This window comes from Cyrtonyx montezumae, unplaced genomic scaffold (assembly GCF_038088225.1).
Source record: "Cyrtonyx montezumae isolate F1298 unplaced genomic scaffold, pur_monq_1.0 scaffold_9, whole genome shotgun sequence".
NCBI classification, from domain to species: domain Eukaryota; kingdom Metazoa; phylum Chordata; class Aves; order Galliformes; family Odontophoridae; genus Cyrtonyx; species Cyrtonyx montezumae.
The window spans coordinates 10,602,815-10,628,922 of record NW_027072100.1 but is presented as its reverse complement, the minus strand read 5'-3'; the positions used below and the strand labels follow the sequence as shown (position 1 = coordinate 10,628,922).

Sequence of the window (26,108 nt, the reverse complement as noted above, 5' to 3'; positions counted from 1 at the left end):
TTTCTCTTGGCATAGTGATGCCAGCACTCAGCAATCCGCAGGCAAAACCAAACCAAGCAGAACTGATAGAAGTGAGAACAGGGAGACAGCATGGGAGGAAGGCTAACCTCCACCTGCCTACATCCCCTCTCTCAGCTCCTCCCAGATGCACTGGAGGCAGATGCCAAGCTCAAAGCTGCAGCAGCAGTGCTCCAGCACGCGGGGCACCGTTACAGACAGGATGGATGAGCTCACCCATCGTGTTTCCATCACATCAGCCTCGCTCGGAGCTTGCACAAAAACTTTTTGTTCCTTCTGCATTCTTCTCATGGATCCCCCCTGGTCCTCCATAGGCGGCAAGTCACGTCTCATGAAAGCCTCTATTGATGCTCCCCGCTGTCCTACGTCACACAGCACTGAATGCTGTCCACTGGCTCCAATAACAAGCTCCAGGAGCACAGCAGCATCAGCTGCCACGAGCACTTGGAGCTGTCACATCACTTCACAGAACAGCTTAGATTGAGGGAGACCTTAAAGATCACCCAGTTCCAGCTCCTCCATCGTGGGCTGATTGCCCCCCAGCAGGTCAGGGCAAAGGGCCCACCCTGCTTGAACGCCTGTAGGGATGTCACTTGCTCAGGGACACGCCTGGCAGGACACTGGGACACATGTGCCTTGCACAGCTCCATCCACTGGTGTTAAGGGTCATGCTGTGTCCCCAGTGGATGTTCTGCCTAGGGCACAGCGAGCGCCCCACTGCTGTGGGGTCACACCAGTTTGGGAACTCCCAAACTCTTCCTTACACAACTGTGCAAACAGACTCACTGCTAGCTCACGACAGAAGCAGGATGCAGCAGCAATGAGATGGATACAGCGGCACCATAACCGGGTTAGGAGATCCGAAAGCATCAGCACGAAGGAGGACAGATCCGGGCTAAAAACAGAGGCAAAACGTGCAGAAAATCAGAGAAAACGAACGAAGGGAGAAAAAGGAGGCAAAGGGAGGGACGAACTGCTGCCCGTAGGCATCAACGTACGGGGAGAGGGACAGGAGCGGCAAAAGCCGCCCACGGGGCGAAGCAGAACCACGCGGGGAACCCCGCGCACGGACGGCGGCGAAACGCGGCCCAACAGCGCCCCCTGGTGGTACCGCCGCTCCGAAAGTAATGCCTCCTGGCTTGTTTCAGGCTACAAAGGATGCGAAGAGCGGCACGATGCGCTTCGATGGAGCAAATTCTCAGCTGCCTAACGCTGTTCTTTAACACCGTCACCACCGCGAGCTTCTAAACATGTAACGGAGTATTTGGATATACGGAAGGTGCGACCTCTACTGCCATTCCGCCAACCTCCACCTCGCGGGCCAACGCAGCGAAATAGGAGGCATTACTTTTGGAGGAAGGAATGGGAAGCCCCAGGAAGGGGAAAAGAGCTGAGAAAATGAATGAGACAGGAGGGAGAGGCATACAGAGACAGCCAGGGACTGTAAATAAGAATGAGAGTGCTGGGAAGAAAGTTGGGAATGAGGGTTGTGTAACACTTAAAAGAAAAGGCAGAGGAATAGGACTGAAATCCAAACTGAGAAATGGAGGGAGGTGAAGACCTAGGAGGATGCCCAGCTCGTGCAGGCACCAAGGAGCCCTCAAGCATCCCAGGGGCTAGCACAGCACAGCCACCAGCACTGCTCCCCTCCCCAGGCTCAGCACTCTGAGCCTCCCTGCCCCAGTGACCCCACCCCGCCAGGGGATGCCCCTGTAATGGGAGCTGATCCCGTACCCATTCATTCTCCCCCTTTCAAAAGCTTCATTTATTCACAGGGCACACATCAGCTGAGCCTCTTCCACATTTTCTCCCCAGTTCACATTTCCCACAGCCTGAAAGTTTGGTACAGGTCGTTTTTACCTGGAGGGAAGGCAACATTAAGATGCCAGCAGCATAGCCCGGTACCATTGTGCAACAGACACATTATAGAACAGAGGCTGAGACCTGTCTTACTGGAGTTTGCCTGTGTTATTTCATGGCCAAGCAAGCATCACAGCTCCCTTATCAGTTGCCGAGCAGGAGGCAACAAGCTCAAGCTCAGGAATGAGCTTTATCTGGTGGCACCAGTTCCCCAGGAGCATCTGGAAGAGAAGAAGTATTTCAACTAATAGCACTGGGGTTTGAGCCTCCACGTGTTTCACAGCAAACATTTTGCTTGTAGGGGAATAGAGGTAGGGGTGTCCATCTAACCCAGCACAGCACTGAAAAAAGAAAAAGAAAAAAGAGCCCAGGAGAACATAGAAGGTGGGTTTCAATACTGAGAGTGGGTAGAAAGCAGGAGGGAATAAGAGGGGGCTGAACACAAGAGGAGACGTGCATAAGACATCCACTCACATCCCATAACTCCACCTGCATCTCATAATCCAAGGCCACAGCATCTCTGTCTCCCCTGGGCAGGCAGAAGGTCCCACACATATGTTGCCACTGATGTCCAGGAATACCATGCCCAGTCTCTGAGAAAACCAAGAAGCACAAGAGAACCTACAAAGAGCCTAAGCCCAAAGCTCCCCAATGACACCATGGTCTAATTGCAGCTCTCCAGCACTCGACCCTCGTTCATCACCTTGTGCTTGGTTTAGGAAAGCTGCCTCAGTGGGCTGCCCATGAGAATAAATGAAGTTTAGTCCCATGAGTTTGTGTCCTTTCCCCCATGGGAAATCAGGAAATTACTTTTGCAACCACTGTCCCTCAGCCCTCACCGTTCACCAGAGGACAACAACGTTACCTGAGCTTCGAATCCCTGCGGTCAGCAGCAGTCCTCTCCCCACATCAAAGTCTTCATTGCTAATATTATCCATAACCTTTTACGTTGCCAGGCAGAACTGCAAAAAAGTCTATCCAAACCTGCAAAAAGAAGCACTGCAAAAGGGATACCCTGCAGCGTTCAGAAACGGGCTGTTCACATGTGCCAGCTGGAAAGCAGCACGCAGACATGCAGTGATTTTGCACTCAGAGCCCCTATGGAACTTTGAAACTCTGAAGTTGTGCTGCGAACGTCCTTTGCTAATCAAAGCTGTGCTGAAGCAGTTGGGATGGGACTGCAGGTTGCAGCTATTGCACTGCTGTTGGATCTGGAGCCTGAATGTCATCACCATTACACAGTAAGGGTCTGAAGGTGTACCTCCAAGACACAAAACATGCATTCCAAAGCATCTGTCCTTGCTGCAGCTGTTGCACTCTGCCCATCCACATCCACTGCTCTTCAAACACAGAGAGCAGCTCAGCCACCACTCAGCCAGTTCCTTCTGAGCACTGGGATGCACATCATCCAGCCCCATAGACTTGAACAAGGTCCTGGTGGATGAAGCAGTATTTTCTATATTATGTACTCATATACATGTATACAAGATATATACACATGTATAAGGGCCACGGTTCACAAAGCCATCCAGCAGTGCTGAGAGGGGAGAGCTGATTGCAGAGAAATTGGCCTTTGTGCCACCAAAGCCAAAATTGCTTTCAACTCTGATCTCAGAAAACGCCCAGGTTGAAGCTGAACTTTGTTCCTTCCTTCTCTGTTATTGAGGGAACAAAAACATTTTTACAGGGTTGGACTCCGTGATCTCCGCAAGGCACTCCCAGCCCCTTCAGTTCTGCGATGGGAAGGCAGAGATTGTCTTAATGATGATGTAAGCACATCCATCCTCCCAGACCTTAGGCTGGTGACATATTTTACACTTGCCCAACTCTCATTACAAGACACACCTACCTGACCTAATGCCCAAACACAAAGCCCTCCAAGCCCAATCTCTACTTGGCCAAGGAGCCCCAACCCTTGATTTAAAGTTCTGCACACAGAGTTATCCCAGCAGTGCTGTTAAGACCACACTATTGTCCCTTGTATGCAAATTAAGATGGTCACCAGACGAGCCTGATATCTCAAGCAGCCCCACCACGCAGTGACGCGATATGACATGAGCAAGTTTTTTGGCCTTTATTTGAAGGCTTTCAACAGTTACAGTAAGAATTGTCATTGCAAACCAGGGATTCTGAAAAAAAAAAACAATTGAACAATAAAAGTTAGAAAACACCCACGAGCCCACCTGCAAGTAAAACAGCAGTAGGGAATGGAGAAGTGAGCTTTTGGTTCCTCCACTCTGTTCACGTTTCCAATATCTGACACAACTAAGACACTAAGGAAGGCTGGATTGCTCCACAGGTGAGCATTTAACAGCATATACTGTACCATGTAACAGAGTAGCTACGCCAAATCTATGGGATTGAGTTGGGCTCACTGTTATTTCCTCCCCAAAAAGGATGCTAACCAGAGATTGTACCAATGTTTTCTAAGATGCAGTCATTTAAGTTGATCACGAGGTTGTCCCCCATCTCAGGGGCACAGAAATGATGTAAGGAATTGGAAATCTTAGCAGCATTTGACTTAGAAGACTGCAGTTTCAGTTTAGTTGCAATGCACGTGAGACAGGACGGCGCACGCGGTCTCACAAGGTGTACAGCAGTTTCCTGATTCAATTTCCCAGCAGAAAAGGACATGTGCTGGCTTTTAACAGCAGAGCTCAAAACCAACCCCATGCAGCCCTAGGGTTGACCTGGCTGCCCCACGGTCCCAAACACACACCTCCTCATCACACAGACTCCAGGCAGCCACATCCCAGCACGTAAGGAAGCAGGCACCCAAAAGTCACCTTCAAACCCAGCCACGTACCATTGCCACGTTTGCTGCTGGAATAACGGAGTATTTAAAGCTGGTAGAAGTATGATTCTGACCTCTAAGTAAACAAGTAATGGTAAAGAAGATTTTATGTGCATCAAAACCCCCTGGTTCTACATCTGCACTCCCGAGGTCTGACCCCAGCAATGCCCATTCTTTAGAACAAAGCACCCACAGAGCACTGCGGGAGGACAGCACTTCAGTGGTGGGGATGAACTGCAGCAATGCTTCCCCCAGCACACTCCAAGGGGAGCTCCAGCATTCCTGCTGCCCACAGGGACACAGCTAGGACAGGAGCTGACCTTGCAGGTCCTCGTGCTCCACCCTGAGAAGCACCGCCTGCTCACACCTGAAAGCACGAGACACTCCAGCAGACATCACACTCTTGAAATACAGAACTTTATTTAGAAACTGCTTAAAATAGAAAAACCCTGTCAAGAAAAATCCAAGTCAAATATGGTTTCTCAGTAAAATGGAGTTTTAGGGCAACAAAAGTCTAAAAGGCCACAAGAGAAATAGCACCACTGCGGTTTCAAACAATGGCTAGGTACTTGCATTTTTTGGCATTCACTGAATTTGGGTTTTTCTCTGAATTTCACAAAGATTCATGCACTACACAACAATTACCATAAGATGCTCTCCTACACACGTCTTAAGACAAGCTACCACCAGGAACGAATGAATACAGCACAACAGGACTGATGGATCTCAGTAGTGGAGGGGAATCAGAAGTCTTGCAGGATCTTGCCAAACACAACAGGAATGAGGGAAAATGAGAGGAAAAAAAAAAAGGGGGATAGATAAAGAAAGTACTTTAAATATTAATATTTAAGTTAGTCTCAGTACTGTATTTTCTGCAATAACATTAGCTCTGTTAGCCAGCATCTCAAAGTTTTGACCCCAGAAGACCACTGAACTGGCAAGTGTTACTATCAGATACGCCCTGGTCTGAGGGAAAAGAAAAGGAAAGGGACAAAATCATCATCCTCATGTGCTCGATTCACTTTCATTCTGAGAGCTGCACAGCACAGCCCCACTGCAACCACGGGGTTGGATCAGCGCTCCTCGGGATGGGGAAGGGTGGGAGGCCATAAGCACACCAACAGAAAGGAACAAACAGAACAAGCAGAAATGAGGAAAGTACTTCAGAAGAACCTTTCAGGCAGTAAGACTGGTGCCCTCTGCTTTCATGTCACTTTTTTCTTTTTTTTTTTCTTTTTTTTTTCTTTTTACAGAAAACACAGTACATTTTGGCAAAGCCATTAGCCACAATGCCATAGAAAAAATGCTTTAGCACTCCTCAAGGTAATTTATGTGTCTCAGCTGTTCATACTCCCTCTAATCTTGTGACAGGCAACATTAAGGCCTATTTCATAGAGAACTAATCACTCGGTGAGCAGCTTTATGCAGGAATGGAGGTTTGTTTAAGAGCCCCTCGGAGCATTGCTGGCAAGGTGGGACTGCCTGGACAGCAGGGAGGGGAGCGGAGTGAGCGTCTCCCCAGGATGAAGCACATAAAATCTCCTGTCACATTACTTCAATTTTGGCATTTGGAAGCATATTTTAAATACTCTTAAGGCATTTTATTATCATTTCTGTGCTGCAATTTCACATTAACTCAATCTTTCCGTGAGTCAGACTCTATGTTCTCTTCTACACACCACCTTAGGTATAAAAAAAGTCTTTCCATGAACCAGTGTTTACCAGCAAACCAACGAGTTCCAAATGTTCAGCCTCTTGCTCCCTAAATATACCACCTAGATGTGAATACTGCTCTGCTACAGAGTGAGAGAGAGTTCCTAACTCAAACCCACTGCAAAAAGAGTGAAACTTCTGCAAAGTGCACTTTAAGAAGAGGTAACTTTTTTGCTTATGAAAAGAAACCAGTGAGTCCTCTAAGAATAAAGTGGAGTATTTTACAGTTAAGCACATGATCTGGGGCACAGAATTCCGATGTTGCTGCTCTGCTGGTACAGTACGTGGTCTGTTAATACTCTTCTTGCTCCTCCTGCGGTGCTCCTTCGTCAGGTATCACAAAGCCTTCCTGCAGGGAACACAATGAGGGCTCGATGAGAAACCAACATCCAAGCACTTCCCTGCTGCTCTGCACACTCCTTTCATTCAGTTATTTCTACTTCGGATCCTGACAACGAAGTACCCTTAATTCAACCACTCACAGTATGAAGGTTGATCACCCACAAACTTATTTTCTTCAGCTCTGACCTATGTGGTACATACTCCTCAGGAGAACCCAACCACGTTTGTGGCCTGACTATAACAACAATGGTATCTGGCCATAAATTTAAGGAAAAAACAAAAAAAGAAGGCAGAAAATAAGGAGAGCAAGGCAGCTTCCCATAGAGAGGCAGGATGGGGGGGGGGGAGATCACTTACATCTGTGGCATAAAGAATTTCCACAATCCTCTGCAGTACTGGGTCGTTCTCCCCTTCGTTCTCCTGGCAGATCAGCTCAATGTTCCGCAATTTGCCGAAGTAGAAGTCCCTCTCCTTCTCCAGGTCTTCAACGGTGAGCTTCAACACGTTGATCTGCCCACAGGAACCAATAATGATTTATCCACCCACTGAGAATGCAGGGGTGTCTATCCTAAAGGTGGGGGTCCCCATAACGCTCAGAGGTGCGTTTGTATGCAGAGCACTTCAGAAGTTCCCAAGACATTGGGGAAAGGGTGTAAGAGGAAGAAGAGGTCTATTTCTCAAGTTGGACTATTTCTGCAACCAACACCCAGGCCAACACATGCAATACCACATGGAAATTCTAGAGGCTTATTGCATGACACGGGTAAAAATCCGACTGCATGCACTTTCCTCTGCTAACACATTCCTCCAGGACAACCCTCACACTGGTGGCAGCTTTAGCTCCGTTGCATTCAGCATTTCGGGGACGCAGCAGCTGCTCATAGCTCCGTTGGAATGCTGTGATAGCTGCAACACAGCTGTGGAAATACCTAAAAACAATGCTATGCATGATATGGGACACAGCAGACTTAAATGTCTGGGGGCTGCTACTGCAGAAGGGGCTTTGCTACTATCAGGAGAGCAAGGCCACCACACCGAGGCTTCTGATTAAGCCATTTTAAATGAACTTACTAGACAGAAGAAAGTGATCTGTCTCTCCCCAGCACAGTCATTTCATGCTACTCAATATATATCTATACATCCAATGCAAAGCCCAGGTCAGCACCCGAGGCCATTTTGGCAACACACCTGCTCAATCAATCCCGCTGACTCATCATCTCCCGCAGCCTTTTTGACCATCCCAGTGCCACCTTTGGGAGTTGCTGGGGTCCTCTGTGCAACAATGGGCCTCTGTGGGGCTGTGAAATAAATGTGGTGTTACATCTTCTCAGAACACCTCTTTCCCTCCCCCAGAGGTACTGTCCCACTTCCAACCCGGCCAGAATTCAAAGACACATTCACCTATAAGTGTTCCTTCTTCACCCCAAGAGCCATGTCCATTGTCTTCAGCACATCCCAACACCAATTCTTGCCATTTTCTCTCTGTAGCTCCCAGATAACTCACTCAGAGCTTGAAGCCTAGCATCTGAGATAAGCTCCAAACACTACATTTTCATACACCAATTTTAAATCATAGAATGGCCTGAGTTGGAAGGAACCCTTGAAGGGCATCTGGTCCAGCCCCTGCAGGGAGCAGGGACACCCACAGCTCCATCAGTGCTCAGTTTCCCTGGCCTGATCCTGAGCATCTGCAGGGCTGGAGCAGACACCTCATCTCTGGGCAGTCTGTGCCACTGCCCTTACTGTCAAAATCTTCCTGATACCCTATCTAAACCTCCCCTCCATCAGTCTGAAACCATCTCCCCTTATCCTATCACACAGACCCTTCTAAAGAGCCTGTCCCCTTCTCTCTTACAGCCCCTTTAGATACCAAAACAGTGACCCAGCCTCATTTCCTCCAGTTTTCAAGATGATCTCGAGCATTTAAACTCTTCTCTACCTGCACTGCCAGTACCGAGAGGTTTCTTGGGTTTGTTCACAACTGGAGCAACGAGGTTCGGTGCCACTGTCTCCTGGCCTTGCCGGGCAGCCACGGGGTCATACTCCTTCCCATCGTAGTTTGCATCAAAAAATTTTTTGAACCACTGAACAAATTCGAAGTTGTCTTGAAATTTTCCTTTCACTAGTTTGTCCACAGGAATTATCTGGAGAAAAAATAAATAAATCATGATAATAAAACTTGTTGGAAGGGGAAAGAATCTCTCTCTCTGCCTTATTATATAAGGGTTTTACAGCTGGGAGCAAAGAGGAATTGGAAATCCTTAAGACTACCACACCAAGACGTGGCTGGGACACACCTCGTGGGACAGCTTTGTGCTGTGTGAGCTCAAGTAAGCTGAAGGAGTTGATGTGGAAATACCATCTCCACCATTAAGAACTGCAAATCCAATCTTTACTCTAGGAGACACTGCATTCATTTAGGTGCAGACCACAGTGTGAACCAAAACTCATGAGGCTTGCAAGCCAAAAATCAAACCCTGCCCCCAGATTGGGAAGTATACGACACACATTTGGATACCAGAAACGAGAAGCAACTCCAACCCAGCTTACTTTGTCAACACCCATTCGTTTGAAACCTGCTTGTAGAACCTTGAAGTTCTGAATGTATTCGTGTTCCAATTTCGCTTGAAACTTCACTTTCTTGAGGGCTACTGAACCTGGGAAGAGCATGTCCATGAACTGGCAGTATGCAGCACCTGCAAGAGAGAAGAACACCATCCCACAGTGAGTGATGGTTGGTCAGCCACAGCAGCACGCTGCCTGGCCTTGTTCCACTGCTGCACAAGCCCTTAGAACAGCAGAAGGGAGATAACAGGACCCCTTGGTCTGCATGGAAGAGTGTGGCTGCAAACAAGCTGCAGAACTAAGGGTCCAGCCCCATCCCTTGGGCTCTTGTACCCAAGAGCAGTAATGCCTCTGTGATTCCAAGAGAAATCCAACACATGATGTGGCATTCCCTCCCCTCATGGGCATCAGTACTCTTATCAGTGATAACAGAGCTGAACTATAGAAATTATTCAGTAAGGGCAGTGGGTGCCCCATCCCTGCAGACACTCAGGGTCAGACTGGGGGGGCTCTGAACACTGATGGAGCTGTGGGTGTCCCTGCTCACTGCAGGAGTTGGAGCAGGCAACCTGTACAAGGCCCCTTCCAACTCACACCATTCTACAATAAACATTTCAGTCACACTTTAAATCAGAGAACTGAAATAAGACACTATTTCCTTCCATTCATTTCAAATCCTTCAATTCAGCTGTTACTGCAAGAGTGAAAGGGGATAGGATCCAAGCAGAGTGCCACCCCCAGTGAAGAGCTTTTGCACAACACACATGCACCTCATAAAGACATTTTAAAACTGTATTATTGCTCTGCAGTGATGATGCACAGCTGTGTGTCACCAGCAATGCAAACGCAGCGTTCTGAGCGTCACATCCCACCCCACATCAAAGAATTCAGTGGACACAGAGAGCAATGGCAGCCTTAACCTAAAACAAACAACTGCACAGCAAACTTTTGAGAGGCACAAGGCCAAGAAGCACTGTCCTGTAGTGCCCTGAGCCAGCCCAGCTCCCCACAAAGTTTTTGGACCCCCAAACTGAGGCAGAGCACACCGAGTTCAACGCAGCAGTGCTCATCGCTTCTCCTCTTTCTGTGGCTGCAGATCTTCAGATCCTCCATCCCTAGAGTTTTTCCTGCATCACCTTATTAGACAGAAGCCACCAGAAATACCTGCCCGACGTGTATTCTGAGTTGCCTCCTTCTCACCATCTTTGGGAACGCTCCCTCCACACCACACACGGTACTGCCAGTTCCAAATGGAAACTTCTGCCTCCTTTTGTTCACTCCCCGATGCCTTATTCCAACCTCACCGTGCAAGATGCACTCCTACCTCTCACCCAGGCCCTTTCATCTCCCTGCTCCAGTTATTCAAATCACCACCTCTCACCCAGGCTACATCCTTAGCCTTGGGTTTGCTTTTCTTCCAGCGTTACCCCACAGACCATTATTTCTCTGTTCGTTTCAGCCAGCCTCCTCCCACACACTCCTCCCTGCTCGATGACATGTGACTTCATTTCTAGAGCACCAGCACTTCCCCTTTTGCTGTGCACAGCCACCAGATATTCAGCTTTGTCAGATCAGCCCACAGTGACTCGGGGTCAGGCTGAGGTTCTTCACTATAGGGGGGTGGGAGCTCCCAGGGGTGAACCTGGTGCCACCAGGGGGTCCCCTCACAGCTCTGTGACCCCTGGCACTCCTGGGCCCTGCCTGAACCCACAGCACCTCCCAATGGTTTTCTCCCATAAGGGATCACATCTGTTTATGCTCCTTACTGCACCTTCAGGTTTCCTCCTGCCCGTGTGGACTAAATACTTGGTCCCCCCCCCCCCCCCCGGCAAACAACCCTTCTCAGGAGATTTTTCTCCACGTTAACCCTCATTTCTTCTTATCCCACTTATGCTGCAGTAAATCAGAAGACCATAACTTCCCATTACATCACATCTCCACTCTCACAAACCATTTCAATAAAACTCCAAACCATATCCCAGTTCCAACACCAAATGCTGGACCACAGCTGTCCACAGCTCCACTCCCACTACAGACACAGCTGCGTGGGTGCTTCCACGGAGCTCTTTTCCATCTCTCGGTCCAGAACAAACACGGACGCCCCACCCCGCACCCCTCACCTGAGCACAACTGCTCGATCTTGGTCAGCGTCAGCTGCAGGGACTCGTTGATCCACGCCAGCATGTCGTGCCGGCTCAGGTTGTCGCTCGTCACCGACGTGGAGTACACATTCACTGCCATTTTCTGCCACACAGAGCCGCGCGTGGGACCGCCGCACACGCTCACGCCGCAGCCCCATCGCGGCTCGGAGCCCCGCACACAGCGCTGCCCGCACTCGGCCCCGACGAGCGGACCGCCCCCGCGCCTCTCGTCCTCCCACCCGCGTGGAGTTTCCCTTCCCCGTGGGGTGAACCCGCGGCACAAACGGGGCGGCCCCGGAGCACACCCGAGGCCCGCACACCGCTACCGCGGACTGTGGATCAGCGCAGGGCCCGCGCCCCTCCCTCCTCCTCCTCCTCCTCCTCCTCCTCCTCCGCCGCGCGGCCCCCACAGAGGGGCGCGCCCGGGGCCAGGCCCGGCCCCGCAGACCCCACGCGTGCTCCACGCAAACACCGGCCCCGCGCACCCGCACCCGGCTACCCCGGCCCCGCGCCCCACAGCCGCCCGGCCCCGCCCGGCCCGTTACCTGCCCCACTCTCGCCCCGTCTCCTCCGCGTTCAAACCGGCCCCGCCCGCTGCCCGGGACCACGTCACGCGCACGCGGCGCGCTCACGTCACCCGCGCACACGTCACGGCGGCCGCAGCGCTGGAAGAATGGCGTGCGGGGGGCGGTGCCACCTCGAGGCCCCGCCCACTCATCCTAGCGCTCGCTTGTGATTGGCGGATGGTTAACCCCGCCCACTCCGCAGCCCATTCATTAGCGCTGCCCGGGAGGCCGCGTGCCGCCGTGCGCGGCGATGAATGAGCGCGCCCGTGTACAAACGCTGCATTGAATCGTCTCATCCCGCGGTGGTGCCCTTCCCTATCCCCATAAGGAAACAATTCAGTAATCTGCTCGGACAAGGCACCAGTGCATAAATAAAACCCGAAAGACAAAAACGAACCACCACATGAAATGCATTCAACAAAACGATAGGGTTTTTTTTGTCTTTTTTTCTTATTTTAAAAGATTGTATAAAAACCCACAAAACTTTTTGACATCAAAAATCTTTTAACTAAAAAAATAGCACCAGGGAGAGTTAGAAAACCTTTACAAAGTATTAAAAAGGCATTTCTGAGATCTACCTCTCCTTGCAACGTGTTCGTGAACACAGCATAAAAGGCAGCGTCCCAAGGATGACTTGTCTACTGTGATTCTCATCAAGTCAGCTTAATGCCAGGACCGTTCTTGTTCCCCTTTCATCTCTGTTTGCTTTCCCCAAGTCCTTTTTTCTCGATTTTCCTTTTGATCAGAGAGCAAGGGATGCAAGATCCGGCACATGGAGCAGAGGATGTGACTGAGGGGAGCCCGCATGGCCCGTGGACTCAGGAAACAAAACTCATGGGACCGAGTGGCAGAGGGATGGGCACCCTGGAGGCACCCAGGCAGTCCTTGGCTGCTGCCAGGTGACAGCAGGGGGTGACAGTGCTGCCCACGCCACGCACTCCTTCTGGAAATGAACACTCAGAACATTTTCCCCTCCGGCTGCAGGAGCCCCATTTCCCAGCCTCAATGTACCCATTCGACCCACTCAGCAGGATTCTGAAACATCAGGAAAAAAAAAAAAAAGGGAAATGGTTGGAAAAGGACGTAGTGAATATCTGTAAACTACAGCCGAACGCATCAAACAGTTTCTTCCCTAACTAGAAAAGTAATTCTATCAGCTCACAGTTCAGTTTCAAGCTACATTCAGGTCTAGGAGTCTCCACATTCTTATGTAATGCCTTAAAGCAGCAACAGACGTTAAACAACAAAATTTAAAAGTTTTACAAAAGGTCTTTAAAAAAAAAAATAAGATTTGGTTTGTGTGTTCTGCATGTTCAGTGTACAAAACCTGACCAGGGTCCCTCACACCTGCTGCTGCAGTCTGAGGATTTTTGGCAGTCGTTTCAAGAGAGGTTTCTGCTTGTTTAGGAGAAGTGAGCAGCTCTGTAGCCCACACTTGCAGCACGCCAGCAGCTGCCTCCACCACTCACTGCTTTCCAGCTCTGGGCTCAAGTGGAATGTTTAATGCTCTGGAGGAGACTTCTTGCCTCACCAGTGATGCACGCAGCTTTGTGCTGGGTGATTAAAGCTCATTTTGTCCATCATTTCCCAGGTAGCACTGTCGGTAGTCCTGTCAGGAAGGCACCGGGCCAGGTTCTTTGGTTGAAGATGCTTCCCGAGCCCCGAGGCAGCGGGGTCACGGTGCTGGGAATGGTGGGCACGTGGCTGAGCCCTCCCTGGGCAGCTGAGCTGCGTCGTGGTGGAGAGATGAGGGACGCAGCGTGGGCTACTCGCAGGCAAAGTAATCCTTGAGAGGGGAGAAGAGGTGCTGGATGACGGGGATGCTCCAGGACCTCCCGAGCAGCTTCTGGCGAGCCCCGCGGCTGATGTTGGAGACGTCGGTGCAGTGCAGGGGGAAGCCAAAGATCCTGGAGGACAGAGGGATGGGTGATGCTCAGCAGCTGCCCTGTGCCCATACGGCCCCCATCCTGCCTCCCAGCCTCACATCCAGCACTATGGCTCAAGTCTCCACGCGGCACCGGACCCCATTGTTATCAGACCCCACTGCCACCAGACCCTGGTGGCACTACTGAAGCATCACAACCATGGGAAGGCAGCATACGAGCCTGGAGAAATGACTCACTAAGGTCAAAATCAGAGTAATCCTGGCTGCTGGTTACTGTCTGCCCATTTCTTTTCAGAGCACCTTGCACAGGTTCTGCGATGTCAGCCTGTATCCCCAGTGCCCACTTTTCCTGGTAACACTTTTGGAGGAGCCTTGAGCCCATAGCCCCACTCCTGTCCATAAGACCTACTCCCAGCACTGCCCCGGGACCCATGGGGATGGCTCTGGGTAACACCAGTGCTTCCACTGGTTGGATGAGAATTCAACTGCCACATCTCCAAGGGCACGGCCTGACAAAGACTCAGTAATTGCTGTTTAACTTTCAAAATCCCTGCAAGCCTCTGGCTCAGCTTTAATTAGTTTTAATTCCAATAAATATTGGCAATTTAAATATAAACAAAGTGAAGAAAACAAGCCTGTGTTTGCTGGCTGAGGCCTTAGTATGCAAAAACTCCACCTTGTGCTGCTAAGAACACAGAACTGCTAGCAATTGCAGTCTGCTCTACCCCCACTCATCCTGTTGCACTCTGCAATGAATTTGGAGCTGCTTTAAGGTGTGAACTCAGCCTCCAGCCAGGCTTGGCTCTGCTCATATCCAAGCCAGGCATCCCAAGCAGCGCTTGTTGCAGCAGTGCTTCACTCCAGTGGCTGCAGCTCTGGGGACAGCAACGCTGCAGCATAAAGGAGGGCAGAACAAAATGAAACCATGGCTGAACATTACCTGTTCATCCCTGGGAGGTTGCCCCAGAAGTAGCGTGCTCTGTGTGCAGCCGATATCTTGATGGCATCAATCATAACCGGGTTACACTGCAACCCAAGAGAGGGAGAGCAAGTTAGCAGAGGGTCAGGGAGAGCCCTTTGCTGGGAGCACCCACGGATATGCATGGCTGCCCCTCTCCTGCTCCCTTCCCAGAGCCGCAGCGATCCCTACCTCCAGGAACCGAGAAATGTCCCTCTTGTCGTTGACCCTCATGGCCACCACGTTCTCAAACATCCAGAAGAAGGGCCGCTCTTCTCCAGCCTTGGGACGGGCGTAGTTGAGCAGATGGTAGAACTCGAAGAAGAGCCGCCCGGTGCCCTCTGTGCGGGGGGACCCAGCGGGGGTGCTAGGAGGGGACCGCCCGCGGCCCCGCAGGTTTGGCTGCGGTGTGGGCTCGGGTGGGCCTGGGGGAGACAGCGCTTGGCACGCATCCCCGGACGGAGCCACTGCAGAACTGCGTCGTCGGCCCCAGGCAGCCTGGGGGGTCCCAGCAGCCTCACCATACGGAGCCTTCCTGGGCGGGCTGGCGAGCGAGAGGTCGTTACAGGGGCTGCCGCCGATCACCAGGTCAAAGGGACCCCACTCCTCAATCTGCAGCGGGTGGACAGAGCTGGTTATCGGGGCATCGTGCCCACCCCGCCCTCCCCCCACGCCAAGGGCAGCGCAGCTCACATTTCTCTTGGTGATGTTCCTGACGTCGTGTACGTAGGTGATGTTGCCCTCGTGCCGCACGGTGCCCACTGCCAGGGGGTCCTCGCAGATCTCCGAGGCGATGTACTTCTCCACTTGGATGCCCAGGTCCTTCAGCACCAGGTACCCTGCCCAGGGATGGGGGGCTGAAGACACTGCTCTGGGACCACAGCACCCACAGTGAAGCGAGTGCACCCAGCGCAGCTAGACCACCTGTGGGCACCACTCCCACCCCCTGCTCTCCTCCCCTGCCTCCATCGAGGGGGATACAACTGCCCCACCCCCTCTCCCCAAGCTTTCTGAGATGGTCTTGAGGATACACAGCCTTCTTCCAGAGCCTCACCTGTCGCTATGCCATCAAACAGAGAGAGCACTCTGATGGGTCTCCTCTTGGCTGGTGGCACTGCTGGGTAGATTTTGGGTGCATCCTGCAATGGAAGACAGCAGTGAGACCCTGTTTCCTCTTTTCTAAGCCCTGAGGAATTCAGGGCAGTGCTGCAGTGCTCCCTGAGTCCAGTTCCCTTCGCAGGGAGCATCCGCGTGGGGATGAGCCCAGAACACCTGGATATGAGATCGAGGTAGAGTTTGGGGAATTCGGGGCTGTTACCTCCACCCTCCCCTCTCCCCTGAACATGTGCAGCAGGCTCACTGCACTCAGCCCTTACATATTCCTGCCCCTTGTCACTGGTGAAGAAGTCCTGCAGGCGTGAGCTCCAGTCCTGCCGGCGCTGCAGCACCCCGTAGCTCCTTTGGGGCTGGCACATGTAGCAGTTCCAGGGCTCCTGCTCTTTCGCCTTAGCCGATGAGCCTCGTCCCACCAAGACCTCCAGGCACTCCACACAGAAGCACCTGCCCAGAACAAGCACCCCTGGGTGTCAGCCCAACCTTTTCTGCACCCCTGCTCCATTTTGATGGCATCCCAGGATTCAGGACTGTTGACACAGACTGATGACTTGGGCCTGGGTAAAGCTCCAACCACCCCCTCCAGAACCTGTCCAGGTACAGCCAGCTCTGTGGAAGAGGGAGGCTGTGCTATGGCAGTTCTGCCTCAGTGTGGTGCTCTGCTCCCTCCTTGCCCCTAGCCCAGCTCTGAGCTCCAGGGACCACTGGGGCACGGGGAGGCCCACCTGCAGCAGCTGGCATTGCTGCAGAGCAGCAGCTCCTTGCCCTCGCAGCACACGGTGCAGTAGGACTGGTAGCCATCTTCGTCGTACATGTAGAAAAGCTCCAGGAATCTATCCTGGCAGAGGGCAGATGGGAAGAGAGCATCAGGATCTGTGCTCAGCTCCTCCCAACCCACAGCTCAGAGATGCACATCCTCAGCATTTCATGTGCACCACCCAGGGCACAAGGGGAACCCAGAGGGGACCGCGCCAAGGGATGACCCCACAGTGTTCACGGCAGGGTGGGTCAGATCTGGCAGCTTCCCTTATCGTCCCCATCCCATCCCCATCCCAATGGCCACAGCCCTGCTGGCCGCTCTTACCCTGCAGGTGTGGCACAGGCCCCCCTCAAACAGCGGGTGGAAGGTGGCTGGGTTCCTCCTCCCGCATGACAAGCAGCTATCTGAGGGCAGAGAGAGCTCCACTCACCCTGTGGCCCCTTGCAGCCTGCAGCCCAGGGACTGAGCAGGGCTGGGGACACCGCCCCAGCTGTGGGCAGGCCCCAGTCCTGCAGCCCTGTCCCCGGTTTAGCCCAGTGCCTTTAAAAAAGGACCAATGGGTTCTGTCTGGTGCTGCCCTTCAACACTTCCATCACTCCCAGACTTTGTATCAGGACAGAAGAGGTAAGTGGTTACCTTCCAGACTCCCACTGTTGTTCGTAACTTCGGAAACCATTTGTTCTTTAAAAACATAGAAATAAACAAATAAGAAACAGATTTAGCATCCCATATAGTAACTTCTATGCTGAGCAGTAACAGAGCCCGGCTTGCAGCTCTGCAGTCACAGTTTGGGCTTGAAGGCAAAGTGAGGCCAGCCAGAGCACAGGAGGGTTTTTTATTTAGGAACCCACGCACTGCCCACGCTGCACCCCCATACCTCGGGTCTGGTCCTCCTCCATACGCTGCTCCTTGCTGCTGTTGCAGGGGTTGCTCTTCAGCCTCTTGGTGGGAGGACAATGCTCGAGGCACAGCACCTCCTCCGTGCCATTCCTCAGGATCCCATTCTCTGCATGGAAAAGGCAGCTCCAGTGGGGACACGTGGGGACATCAACCCCCTCTCTGTTTTAATCCCACCCCAGAGCCCTTCCTCAAAGCTCTGGCTCAACCCTACTGTGCAGGGTGCATGAGTGATGCCGCCACCCTGCAAATCAGCAGAGGTCATCTCTACCCATCGGCATCCACTGCAGAGCAGGATTGCCGTGTTTGCTCCTTGTTCTTTCCCCCCAGCTCAGCAGAGGAGCTGAGTGGGACCCTGACCACGTTTGCTCCCTTCCCCAGGGAGTCAGTGCTCCCACTGCTGCCCCCAGACCCGCAGCCCCCAGGTGGCCACGGCTCACATTTCATTACCAAGAGCAACTTTCAGAGGGTGCTTTTTGGACCCACCCCCCAGCACCAGGCCCAGCTTCTACCACCAGCCCACCTGAGCTTTTGGGCGGCTGCAGCCCCTTGACACCCAGAGGTTTGAACCCAGTGAGCGCCCAATCGATCATGGGCTTCAGCTGCTCCTCCAGGGACTCCCCTGGGGTGGAAGTGAACGTCTTCCCTGAGCGGCTCCGGGCAACCTGCAAGAGAAGGGGAGTGGAGGCATGGTGACAAGGCATGGGGGGATGGTCCCCTCCCCTTCCCAGCAGCAGCAGCTGCTAGATTCCAACACTGGGAGTGCCACAGCCACGCCAGCCCCAGCTGCCCCCCACCCTGTGCTTCCCAGAGCCCATTGCTGCCCTGCAGTTATACCTCCAGGGCATGGTATATGGCTCGGCGGTAGGAGACCAGCTTATTGAACGTGGCAGTATTGAAATGCTGCCTGAAGGCCATCAGTCCCACCAGCTTGTCTGCAGAAACCTGGGACAGAGGAACAAAAGCTCAGTGTTGAGCAAGGACACGGCTCGCTCCTGTCCCCCCGTGGTGTGGCACAGCTCTGGCAGAGAAGTTAGCAGTAGGTTTGCACTGGAGCAAACCACACTGCAGGAGGGAGGACAGGCAGAGGAATGGTTGCACGTGTGGCTATGATGGGCTGCGTGCACCCTCTGCTGGCACTGCGCCTCTGCAGCATGGCACCCAGCATGGGGCTGAGAGGGCAGCGCACAGCAAGGCAGGGAGTGAGCAGGGACACCTGGGACAAACCAGGAAGGAAGGTGGGAAGGGGATGGGCTGCCAGCACTGGAGTCAGGAGAGCACCCCAAAGCTGCAGCGTGCAAAGCGCTGCGCTCCCTGCCCTGGGGATGCTGCAGATGGACACACGCACCCACCCCCGGGCACAGGCAGCCCCACAGATGGGTGCAGACCACAGGGATCAGCACAGGAGGGGCTCCAGCCCACCCCTGGCCAGAAGCAGTAGGCTCACCTCGGAGAACTTCCCGTCCCCAAACCACTGCACCCATCGCATGCCCGACACTGCCTGGCGCTTGGATGTGGCTCTGTAGGAAACGACGATCGCCGGCCACCACGAGAAACCCTTGATCTTCCCCCAGACGAGCTCCCCGATTCCAAATTCCTTCCCATCCTGAAAGCAAAGGATAACACACAGATGTGCCAGGAGCACACACTCACCCACGCTTCACCCCAGCACCCACACAAGGGATGCCCTGAGCTGGTGTGGTGCAGAGGAACGGCCAGGCACTCTGCAGAGCTGCAAGAGCACTCATGTGGAGCTCTGCAAGGATGCTGCCAGTCCTCAAACTCCACTGAATGCTTCAAGACAGCTGGGGCTGGGTCCCATGTCCCAGGAAGCCCCTGCTCACAGGGCAACAAGCCTTTCATCTGGCTGCAGCCCAGGAAGAGGGCACCCACCCTCCTCTGCTGCCCCCAAAGCAGAACAAAGACAGCAGCAATGGAGGTGGGACAGTTAGTTGGTGTGGCTGATTGCCCCCAGCAGGCAGCCCAGCACTGCACTGGGACCAGGAGCTATCGCTCATGAGCAAAGTGCTCCTTCGGCGTGTGCTGCACTCGGGGCTGTTGGCAGTGCTGAGCTGCACACAGTACAGACGGCTCATGTCCTGCCAGAGTGCTATCCTGCACAGCCCCTGCTGCCAGCACCCAAGGGGCACGCACCCACCTCCCTCCCACCACCCAGACCAGGAAGGGGTGCCAGGAAAGCACAGCCCCCCCCTCCCCCCATACCTGGTACTCCAGTGCAATCCCTGCATCGCGGCTCTCGGGCTCCTCGGCCACCAGCTCAGTGGAACCATTCTGGCCCTCCTGGGAGCTGCTCCCTGACAGCGTGCTGCTGCTCTGCGATGAGTCCCGCGAGTCCTCCTCCGTCAGGTCGATGGTGGTGAGCACGGGCACAGCCGCCCGCCTCCGGGAGCTCTGTGCGGGAGGGAGTGGTGAGAGCATCCACTGGGAACAGGGAGCAGCCCCCATCACCTTGACCCTACAGCACAGCACGACCCGCAGCCCCTGCGGCCACGATCTGAGGGTGCAGAGCTGGGTGCAGCTCAGGGAACACTGCTCTGTGTGTAACGCACACAGCAAATGGGGCACCTCTTGCTTTCCTCCCTCCGTTTCACCTCAGGCAGTCAAAGCATCCAGCTCAAAGCCACACAAACACCACAGAGGGAAACTGAGGCACGGGGCGTGCAGCACTCAGGCCACCCCCAGGCCTTGCACACAGCTCCAGATCCCACAGCTCTCACCCGCAGCGGAGCCTGCAGGTCCCTGAGAGCCTCCACGCTGCTGCTTTCCTTGATCTGCATCTCGTGGTGGGTCTGCCCTGCCTGGAAGATGAGGCGGACCGGGGGCTTCTGCCGGAGGCTGCTCTCCCAGCCAGCACTGCCCCGGGGCCGCACCTGCAGGAAGGAGCACGGAGATGAGCAGCACACGGGGACACAGACAAGCATGGGGGATGAGGGTACAGGAAAGACCCCAGGCAGAGCTTGCACACACCCCCCTTGCACATGAGTGCGCTCGACCCCACAGCCTGAGGCACCGAGGGCAGCTTTTCCCTTGTGGTTTGCAGCAGCCACAGTTTACAGGCAGCCCAAACCAGGCATGCTTCCGGCATCCGGCACAGAGCTTTCGAAATGAAATGAGATTTTTGCAGTGGGGATCTGTGAGCGAGCAGCCCCTGCACACGGCACGGAGGGAAAGCAGAATTTTCACCCCGGCAGAATGTATGGCTCTTTCTTTTCGAAGCTGCACAGACACAGCCAGACCTCCAGCCTGCACTCACCTCCTGCGGCTCTGTCAGTGTGAGTGGCCAGGACAGCTCCTCTTTGGACAGGTCCTTGCTCACCCTCTTGTTCTTCAGGGGTGCCAGCCCCAGGCTCCCAGAGTCTGTGCAAGACAGCAGAGCAGGCTCAGCTCTGTGAGCTGATCCCATCAGAGCAGTATGTCAGGGGATGTGAAGAGAAGCTTCATCTTACAGAAAACACAGCATCAGAAACTCTTTTGACAGACTCATCAAGTTCTCTTTCCATTTACTCCCTTTCCAAAGCAGAAACCCTCCCACAATCTGGCCAACCAAGAGCCAGAATCTGGGGACCACAACCTGAGCGCTCTAAAGCTGGGGCACACCTTGACCCCAGCTGCGTGCAGCTGGGACTCTCCACTCACTCACCCGGGCTGCTGGTCTTCCCACTGGCCTCCAGCAACAGGGTAGGTGTGTCCTTAGTGGGACTGCTGCAGTCCCCATTGAAGAGGATCAGCTCTGCCCTGCAGTCTGCCTCATCCCGGCTGTGGCTCTTCTCCTTTTTCATGGCTGCCTGCGGAAGCAATAGAGGACAGTAAACTTAGCCATCCAGAGAGCCCTCAGAGCGGGTCGTGTGAGCTACTCAGGCCAGGCACAGCCTACTCCCTTAGCAGTTCTCCCACAGCACCCGGGGCAGGCAGAAGGCTCTGGCTTGGGGTGCATCTGCAGTAACACTGGTCGCTGATGGGCACCTGGACAAAACCTCCCCAGATGTGGCCCTGCAGATTCATCAGCTCCAGCAATGTGCTCATCCCTAGGGAAGCATGGGGCTATTGCCAGAGCAATTCCCAGAGCCGTTCCTAGCCCTGTGTGTTCACGGAGTGCTTCCAGTCTCTGTGCACACCGGTCATGGCTCAGACCCTTCCCATGACCCCATGCATGGGGTGCGGGGACAATCCTGCCCGTGGCCCCCAGCCCCACACAATGAGCTCCCACCCTGCAAACCTTACAGCCACGGCAGTGGGTGAGCCCTGCAGACCAGGCACAGCCGGCAGCACTGTGGGGCCAAAGTCCTGCGCCTGCTGAGCTCGAAACCCCCCCCCCCCCCCCCAAGAGGCACGCAGGCCGATGCAAACATCTGCACACACGGCCATTTGCAGGGTCAGCCCTGCTCCGCACGCAGGGACAGGACAGGCATCTCCCAGCTCCCCGCAGCGGCCCTAGCCACGCTTTCACGAGACCCCACAAAGCCAAAGCCGCCAGGCGCTCCGAGGCCAAAAGAGGATTGACCCCAAAAAAGCAAAGCAGCGCCGAGTCCGAGCTGGGCGTTGCCAAACATTCCCGCCACGGAGACCTCTCCCACTCCCCAGCCGCGCACCCCCTGCCCCGCAGCAGCCATTTCACAGCAGCAGCGCTGGAAGCGGAGGGCTCCGGGAGCAGCGGGACACGCCTCGCCCGCGCCTCTGCCTCCCCGCGGGTGCCCTTCCTGGATCGCGTTTTTGGAAGCGTCAGCTCGCAGCCTCTCCCAGAGGCACCCAGGATGGTGCTAACGAAGCTGCCTCACTGCCGGGCTACGGGTCTGTGCTGCGACTTGCCCCTTCGCCGTCATTTCAGGAGCACGCAGATCAGCTCAAGGAGCTGGGGAGCAAATGGCTTTGCCCCCTCCAAGGCCCTGGGGGGGGGGGGGGGGTTGGGGGGGAGCCCCCTGCCCCCAACCCCCAGCCCCGGGCTCCAGCTCAGCCGCCCCTTCCCCAGAGCTCCCGCTCTCAGCATCGCCTCCAACTGCTTCACTAACAATTGAGATTTCTGCTTTGAGATCATCTGTCAGCACCTCTGGAAAACAAAGACCAGTCGGGGTTTGATGTTTTGGATGCAGAGGGCTGCATTAAAACCCCGGTAAAACCCAAACGCATGAGAAATCAGGTGCCCGGCTCCCAGCTCTCCGGTCAGGGACCCCAGGCACACATCCTCCCCCCACCAGAGACACAGCTCTGTAACAAAGGGACGAGGAGGGAGCTTGAACCACATAAAGCCCTACAGCTGTGCACAGAAATCCTACTGCTGCAACACATCTGCTCCCAGACCCGTGAACAAATCCCAGGAGCTGCCTGGACTCACCGCATGCCCCCATCTGCCCTGGCCGCTCATAGACAGAGACCCAACCCTCAGCAGCTCCTGGGGATCTGCTCCCCAGCCCCAGATCATCAGCAGCAGTGATGCTGCCAGTAAAACTAGAGCATCCTAACCCCAACCAGAGCATCTCACAAACATGTCTCATTCATAAACCGAGAGCAGACATGCTGCTCTCCTCAGTACAGGTGATGGACAGGGATGCCAGGAAATGTGACAGAGAAGGGCAGCAAGGGACAGGGACACGTGGCAATGAGGTGCCAGGAGGACAGCAGCCCCCTCTCAGGGCTGCATCCTGAGAGCTGCAGGGCTCTGCCAGCCCCTGGGGCCTGCTTGCTCCATGCACTCCTCCAGCTGCACAGCCTGGGATCACTCAAGGACATCCCATCACTGTCCTCTGATACGCAAGCGGGAAAGGCAACATTACACCACAACACAGGCTGCAAAGCTAACTGAACTCTCAGCCTCCCCAAGCCTTTCCCCTGGGCAGCTATCTCCATCCCTTCTCCTCCCCCTGCCAGCTTCTGCACCGGGACACAGGGCTGTGCACCCCCAGCATGGTCACCCCAGCCCAGGCAGCTCCGCCTGCCGTGTGCGAGCGAGGAGAGCTCTTTGTCCTCACCTCCCCTCGCAGAAGCACACCAGCATGTGCAGATAGGGCATTACGAAAATAATAATAAACAGAGCACTCCCCTCGCAGGCTTCTCTCGCGGGGGGTGGGGGGGGGAGGAGGAAAGCAGCACTGCAGCACTCTCCAAACGCACTGCGAGCAAACGGGCAGACGCTACGGCGATGCAGCCCCACAGGAGCTATGGAGACCCAACTACTCCACGATTCCAGCTCTGATGTTCGAGGCTCCCCGAGAAGCTGGCGCTCCGGCAGCCCATGACACTGCCTCGGTGACCGGGACGTTCCCTGCAGCCATACCCCATGGAGACAATGAACCCGCTGCCTCCAGATCCCGCCCTAGTTTTGCAATACCAGCTTCTTTACGGTTTGCCAAGCTGCTTGAAGCCCGTGCCATGGCATTAACCGCTTAGGGAGCCCGCGGCCGGGGGTGCTTGCTTGTGCCCGGCCGAGCTCCGGGCAGAGCCCACCTGGAGGGCCCCAGCGTGGGGCCGGGGCAGCTTTCAGTTTTCCTTCTTAAGAAAACAGAAGAAGGGCCCTTATCAGGTCGGTTTCCCCAGTAGGTGGAGAGATTGCAGGGGAGACGGGCGGACTTTGCCTCCAGACAGGGGCATGCATATCAAAAGGCTGGAGGGAAGCACTGTGCGCGATGGCTGGGATGGCAGCCATCACCCAAGCCCTGTTTGAATAACAAAAAGAACTAAAAACCCCCAATGGTCGTGGCCAGCTCCCTCCAACCCCGGCTCCGCCGCCGGCTCCGGGCGATCACGCACACAAATGGCCTTTAACGCTCCCCGAAACCGAACATTTCCCTCTAATCCTGCGAAGAAAAGAGTCGCCGGGTTGGCAGTTTAGTAAGAAAGGGAGCGCATTGGGGCAGATATGCTCATTAACGTGCCGGCCTCTCCCCTCCCCTGCCCGCTTCCTGCGCCTGGCCCCTTCCCCGCTGCCGCTCTCCCTCCCCGCACGCCGGGCTGCGGCACTTCCCTCCATTTTCCCCCCGTTTCCTTTTCTGCCCTCCCTGCCCCGCTCCCCTCGGAACCGCCGCAGCCCTTTTGTGCCCCCTCCCCCCGCCCCGTGCTCCGTGCCCCTTCGCATTCCGTAAAGCTCGGTTGAAAGAAAAGAAACAAAAAAAAAAAAAGAAAAAATAAAAAAAAAAAAAACAAACCGGCCCCTCCTCTCCCAGCGAAGACCAGGCCTGGGAAGTCTCCTGGGCAGCCACCATCACGGCCAGCCGCTTCTCCAGCCGCTCGAGGCTCGTTACCATGCTCATGGCGGTGCCGGCGGGCAGGACAGGTGCTGGTGGCCCCCGGGTCCCCTCGGTGCAGAGCGGTTACTGCATCCCCGCTGCCCTGCACAAAGGGAACGGAGTGATGACAATGACACCTCGCTGTCCCAGTCTCCCTCCCGCCCTTCCCACAGCGGGGACAACCCAGCGCTTCTTTACGGTTAGGGGAACTGGGGAAAGGCAGGAATGGAAATCCTCCTGCGGGGCAGCGATTTCAGAAATCAGCGCTCTCCTCTTCAGGCTATAGCATCAGAGTGTCCCCTGACCCCTCGCCTTTAGGATGTCACCGCAGACTCCGGCACTGTGGTGCCGCACCGTAGGGGCACCTCCCCCTCCCTCCCCCCATGGCCTCTCTCCCCGGGCCCGGCGGCAGGAGGACGAGGACGAGAACGAGGAGGAAGAGGAGGAGGTGGAGGAGGTGGAGGTGGCGTTGCCCCCGTACCCCCCGTCTGCTGCCCCGCAGCTGAGCGCACCCCGGCTCCGGCCGCCCACTGCTCTCCGTGCGCAGCTCGAGGGGGGGGGACTTCACGCTTCAGGCACCACGGGGAGCTGATCTCCTGCGGAAAGAGAGAAAAAAGACGGAATGACACACCGCCGGCCCTCGGAGAGGAAAACAAAGGTGTTTACGCCGGGCACGGTCGGTGCCACCGCGGGCTCCCGGAAACCCTCCCGGCTACCCCAGTGCCCACGGGGGAGGCGACCGCAGCATCCCCGGACCCTCCCAGCCCCGAAGGCATCACTTGCCGCTTCGCCGTCGGGAACGCGGAGTCCCGTGGCTTCGCCGTGGTCTGCCGTGCCTCGGCCGTCCGGGCATCGTGGGAGGAGCTCAGCGCCCGCCCCCTCCGTGACAGCCCCGGGCCGGGCCCCGCGGCGCGCACCGCCGGTAACTCGCGAAGTTGCGGCAGGAGCCGGCGGGGCCGGGCGGGACCGGCGGGGCGGGGAGAGGAGGGAGCCCGGGGCGCGCCCCGCGTCGATCCTCGCAGCCTGCCCGGGGCCGAGCGCCGGCAACAAGTGGCGGCGGAGCCGCTGCCCGCAGCCCCCTCCCTCCGCCCGCTGCCCCGTGCCGCGAGCCCCGGTAACCGAGCACGGAGCGACGGGAGCCCGGGACGTTCCCGCGAAGACCCGGCGCCGCGCTCACGGTGCCGCGTCCCCGCCCGCCCCATTGTCCCCCGCCGCCGCCGTGCACAACAAAGCCGTCCACGAGGATGCGTCGCGGCTC

At 55.2% G+C, this 26,108-nt stretch overlaps 2 protein-coding genes across 3 annotated transcripts; both read right to left on the bottom strand.

The window, feature by feature from the left end:
* Positions 1–5,067: 5,067 nt before the first annotated feature.
* MAPRE1 (microtubule associated protein RP/EB family member 1) lies at positions 5,068–12,060 on the bottom strand. 2 transcript variants are annotated; one of them, XM_065754141.1, is made up of 7 exons: positions 11,979–12,060; positions 11,413–11,536; positions 9,278–9,423; positions 8,667–8,871; positions 7,916–8,025; positions 7,085–7,237; positions 5,068–6,734 (listed from the first exon to the last, which is right to left on the bottom strand). In XM_065754141.1, the coding sequence occupies exons 2-7, from the start codon at positions 11,531–11,533 to the stop codon at positions 6,678–6,680; spliced, it is 792 nt and encodes a 263-aa protein (XP_065610213.1). In that variant the 5' UTR covers positions 11,534–11,536; positions 11,979–12,060; the 3' UTR covers positions 5,068–6,677. The 2 variants fall into 2 exon arrangements, with proteins under 2 accessions (XP_065610213.1, XP_065610214.1); XM_065754142.1 differs by having other exon boundaries at positions 8,682–8,871.
* A 1,627-nt stretch (positions 12,061–13,687) lies between these two features.
* DNMT3B (DNA methyltransferase 3 beta) lies at positions 13,688–25,447 on the bottom strand. Its single transcript, XM_065754149.1, has 20 exons — positions 25,363–25,447; positions 24,770–24,953; positions 21,274–21,418; positions 20,887–20,990; positions 20,351–20,503; positions 19,836–20,024; positions 19,060–19,218; positions 18,450–18,557; positions 18,136–18,277; positions 17,593–17,721; positions 17,352–17,396; positions 17,040–17,119; positions 16,681–16,793; positions 16,219–16,402; positions 15,897–15,981; positions 15,536–15,681; positions 15,364–15,454; positions 15,035–15,267; positions 14,825–14,910; positions 13,688–13,906 (listed from the first exon to the last, which is right to left on the bottom strand). The coding sequence occupies exons 2-20, from the start codon at positions 24,872–24,874 to the stop codon at positions 13,765–13,767; spliced, it is 2,439 nt and encodes an 812-aa protein (XP_065610221.1). The 5' UTR covers positions 24,875–24,953; positions 25,363–25,447; the 3' UTR covers positions 13,688–13,764.
* Between the last annotated feature and the right edge of the window lie 661 nt (positions 25,448–26,108).

Excerpts from the sequence above, each read along its gene's own strand:
- DNMT3B (XM_065754149.1), bottom strand. The coding sequence starts at position 24,874 with ATGAGCATGGTAACGAGCCTCGAGCGGCTGGAGAAGCGGCTGGCCGTG. Across the intron at positions 20,504-20,886 it reads CACTGACAGAGCCGCAGGAG|GTGCGGCCCCGGGGCAGTGC; the intron begins GTGAGTGCAGGC and ends TCCTTCCTGCAG. Across the intron at positions 14,911-15,034 it reads ACATTTCTCGGTTCCTGGAG|TGTAACCCGGTTATGATTGA; the intron begins GTAGGGATCGCT and ends CTTGGGTTGCAG.
- MAPRE1 (XM_065754141.1), bottom strand. The coding sequence starts at position 11,533 with ATGGCAGTGAATGTGTACTCCACGTCGGTGACGAGCGACAACCTGAGC. Across the intron at positions 9,424-11,412 it reads GATCGAGCAGTTGTGCTCAG|GTGCTGCATACTGCCAGTTC; the intron begins GTGAGGGGTGCG and ends TCTCTCTTGCAG. Across the intron at positions 7,238-7,915 it reads CAGCGGGATTGATTGAGCAG|ATCAACGTGTTGAAGCTCAC; the intron begins GTGTGTTGCCAA and ends TCCTGTGGGCAG.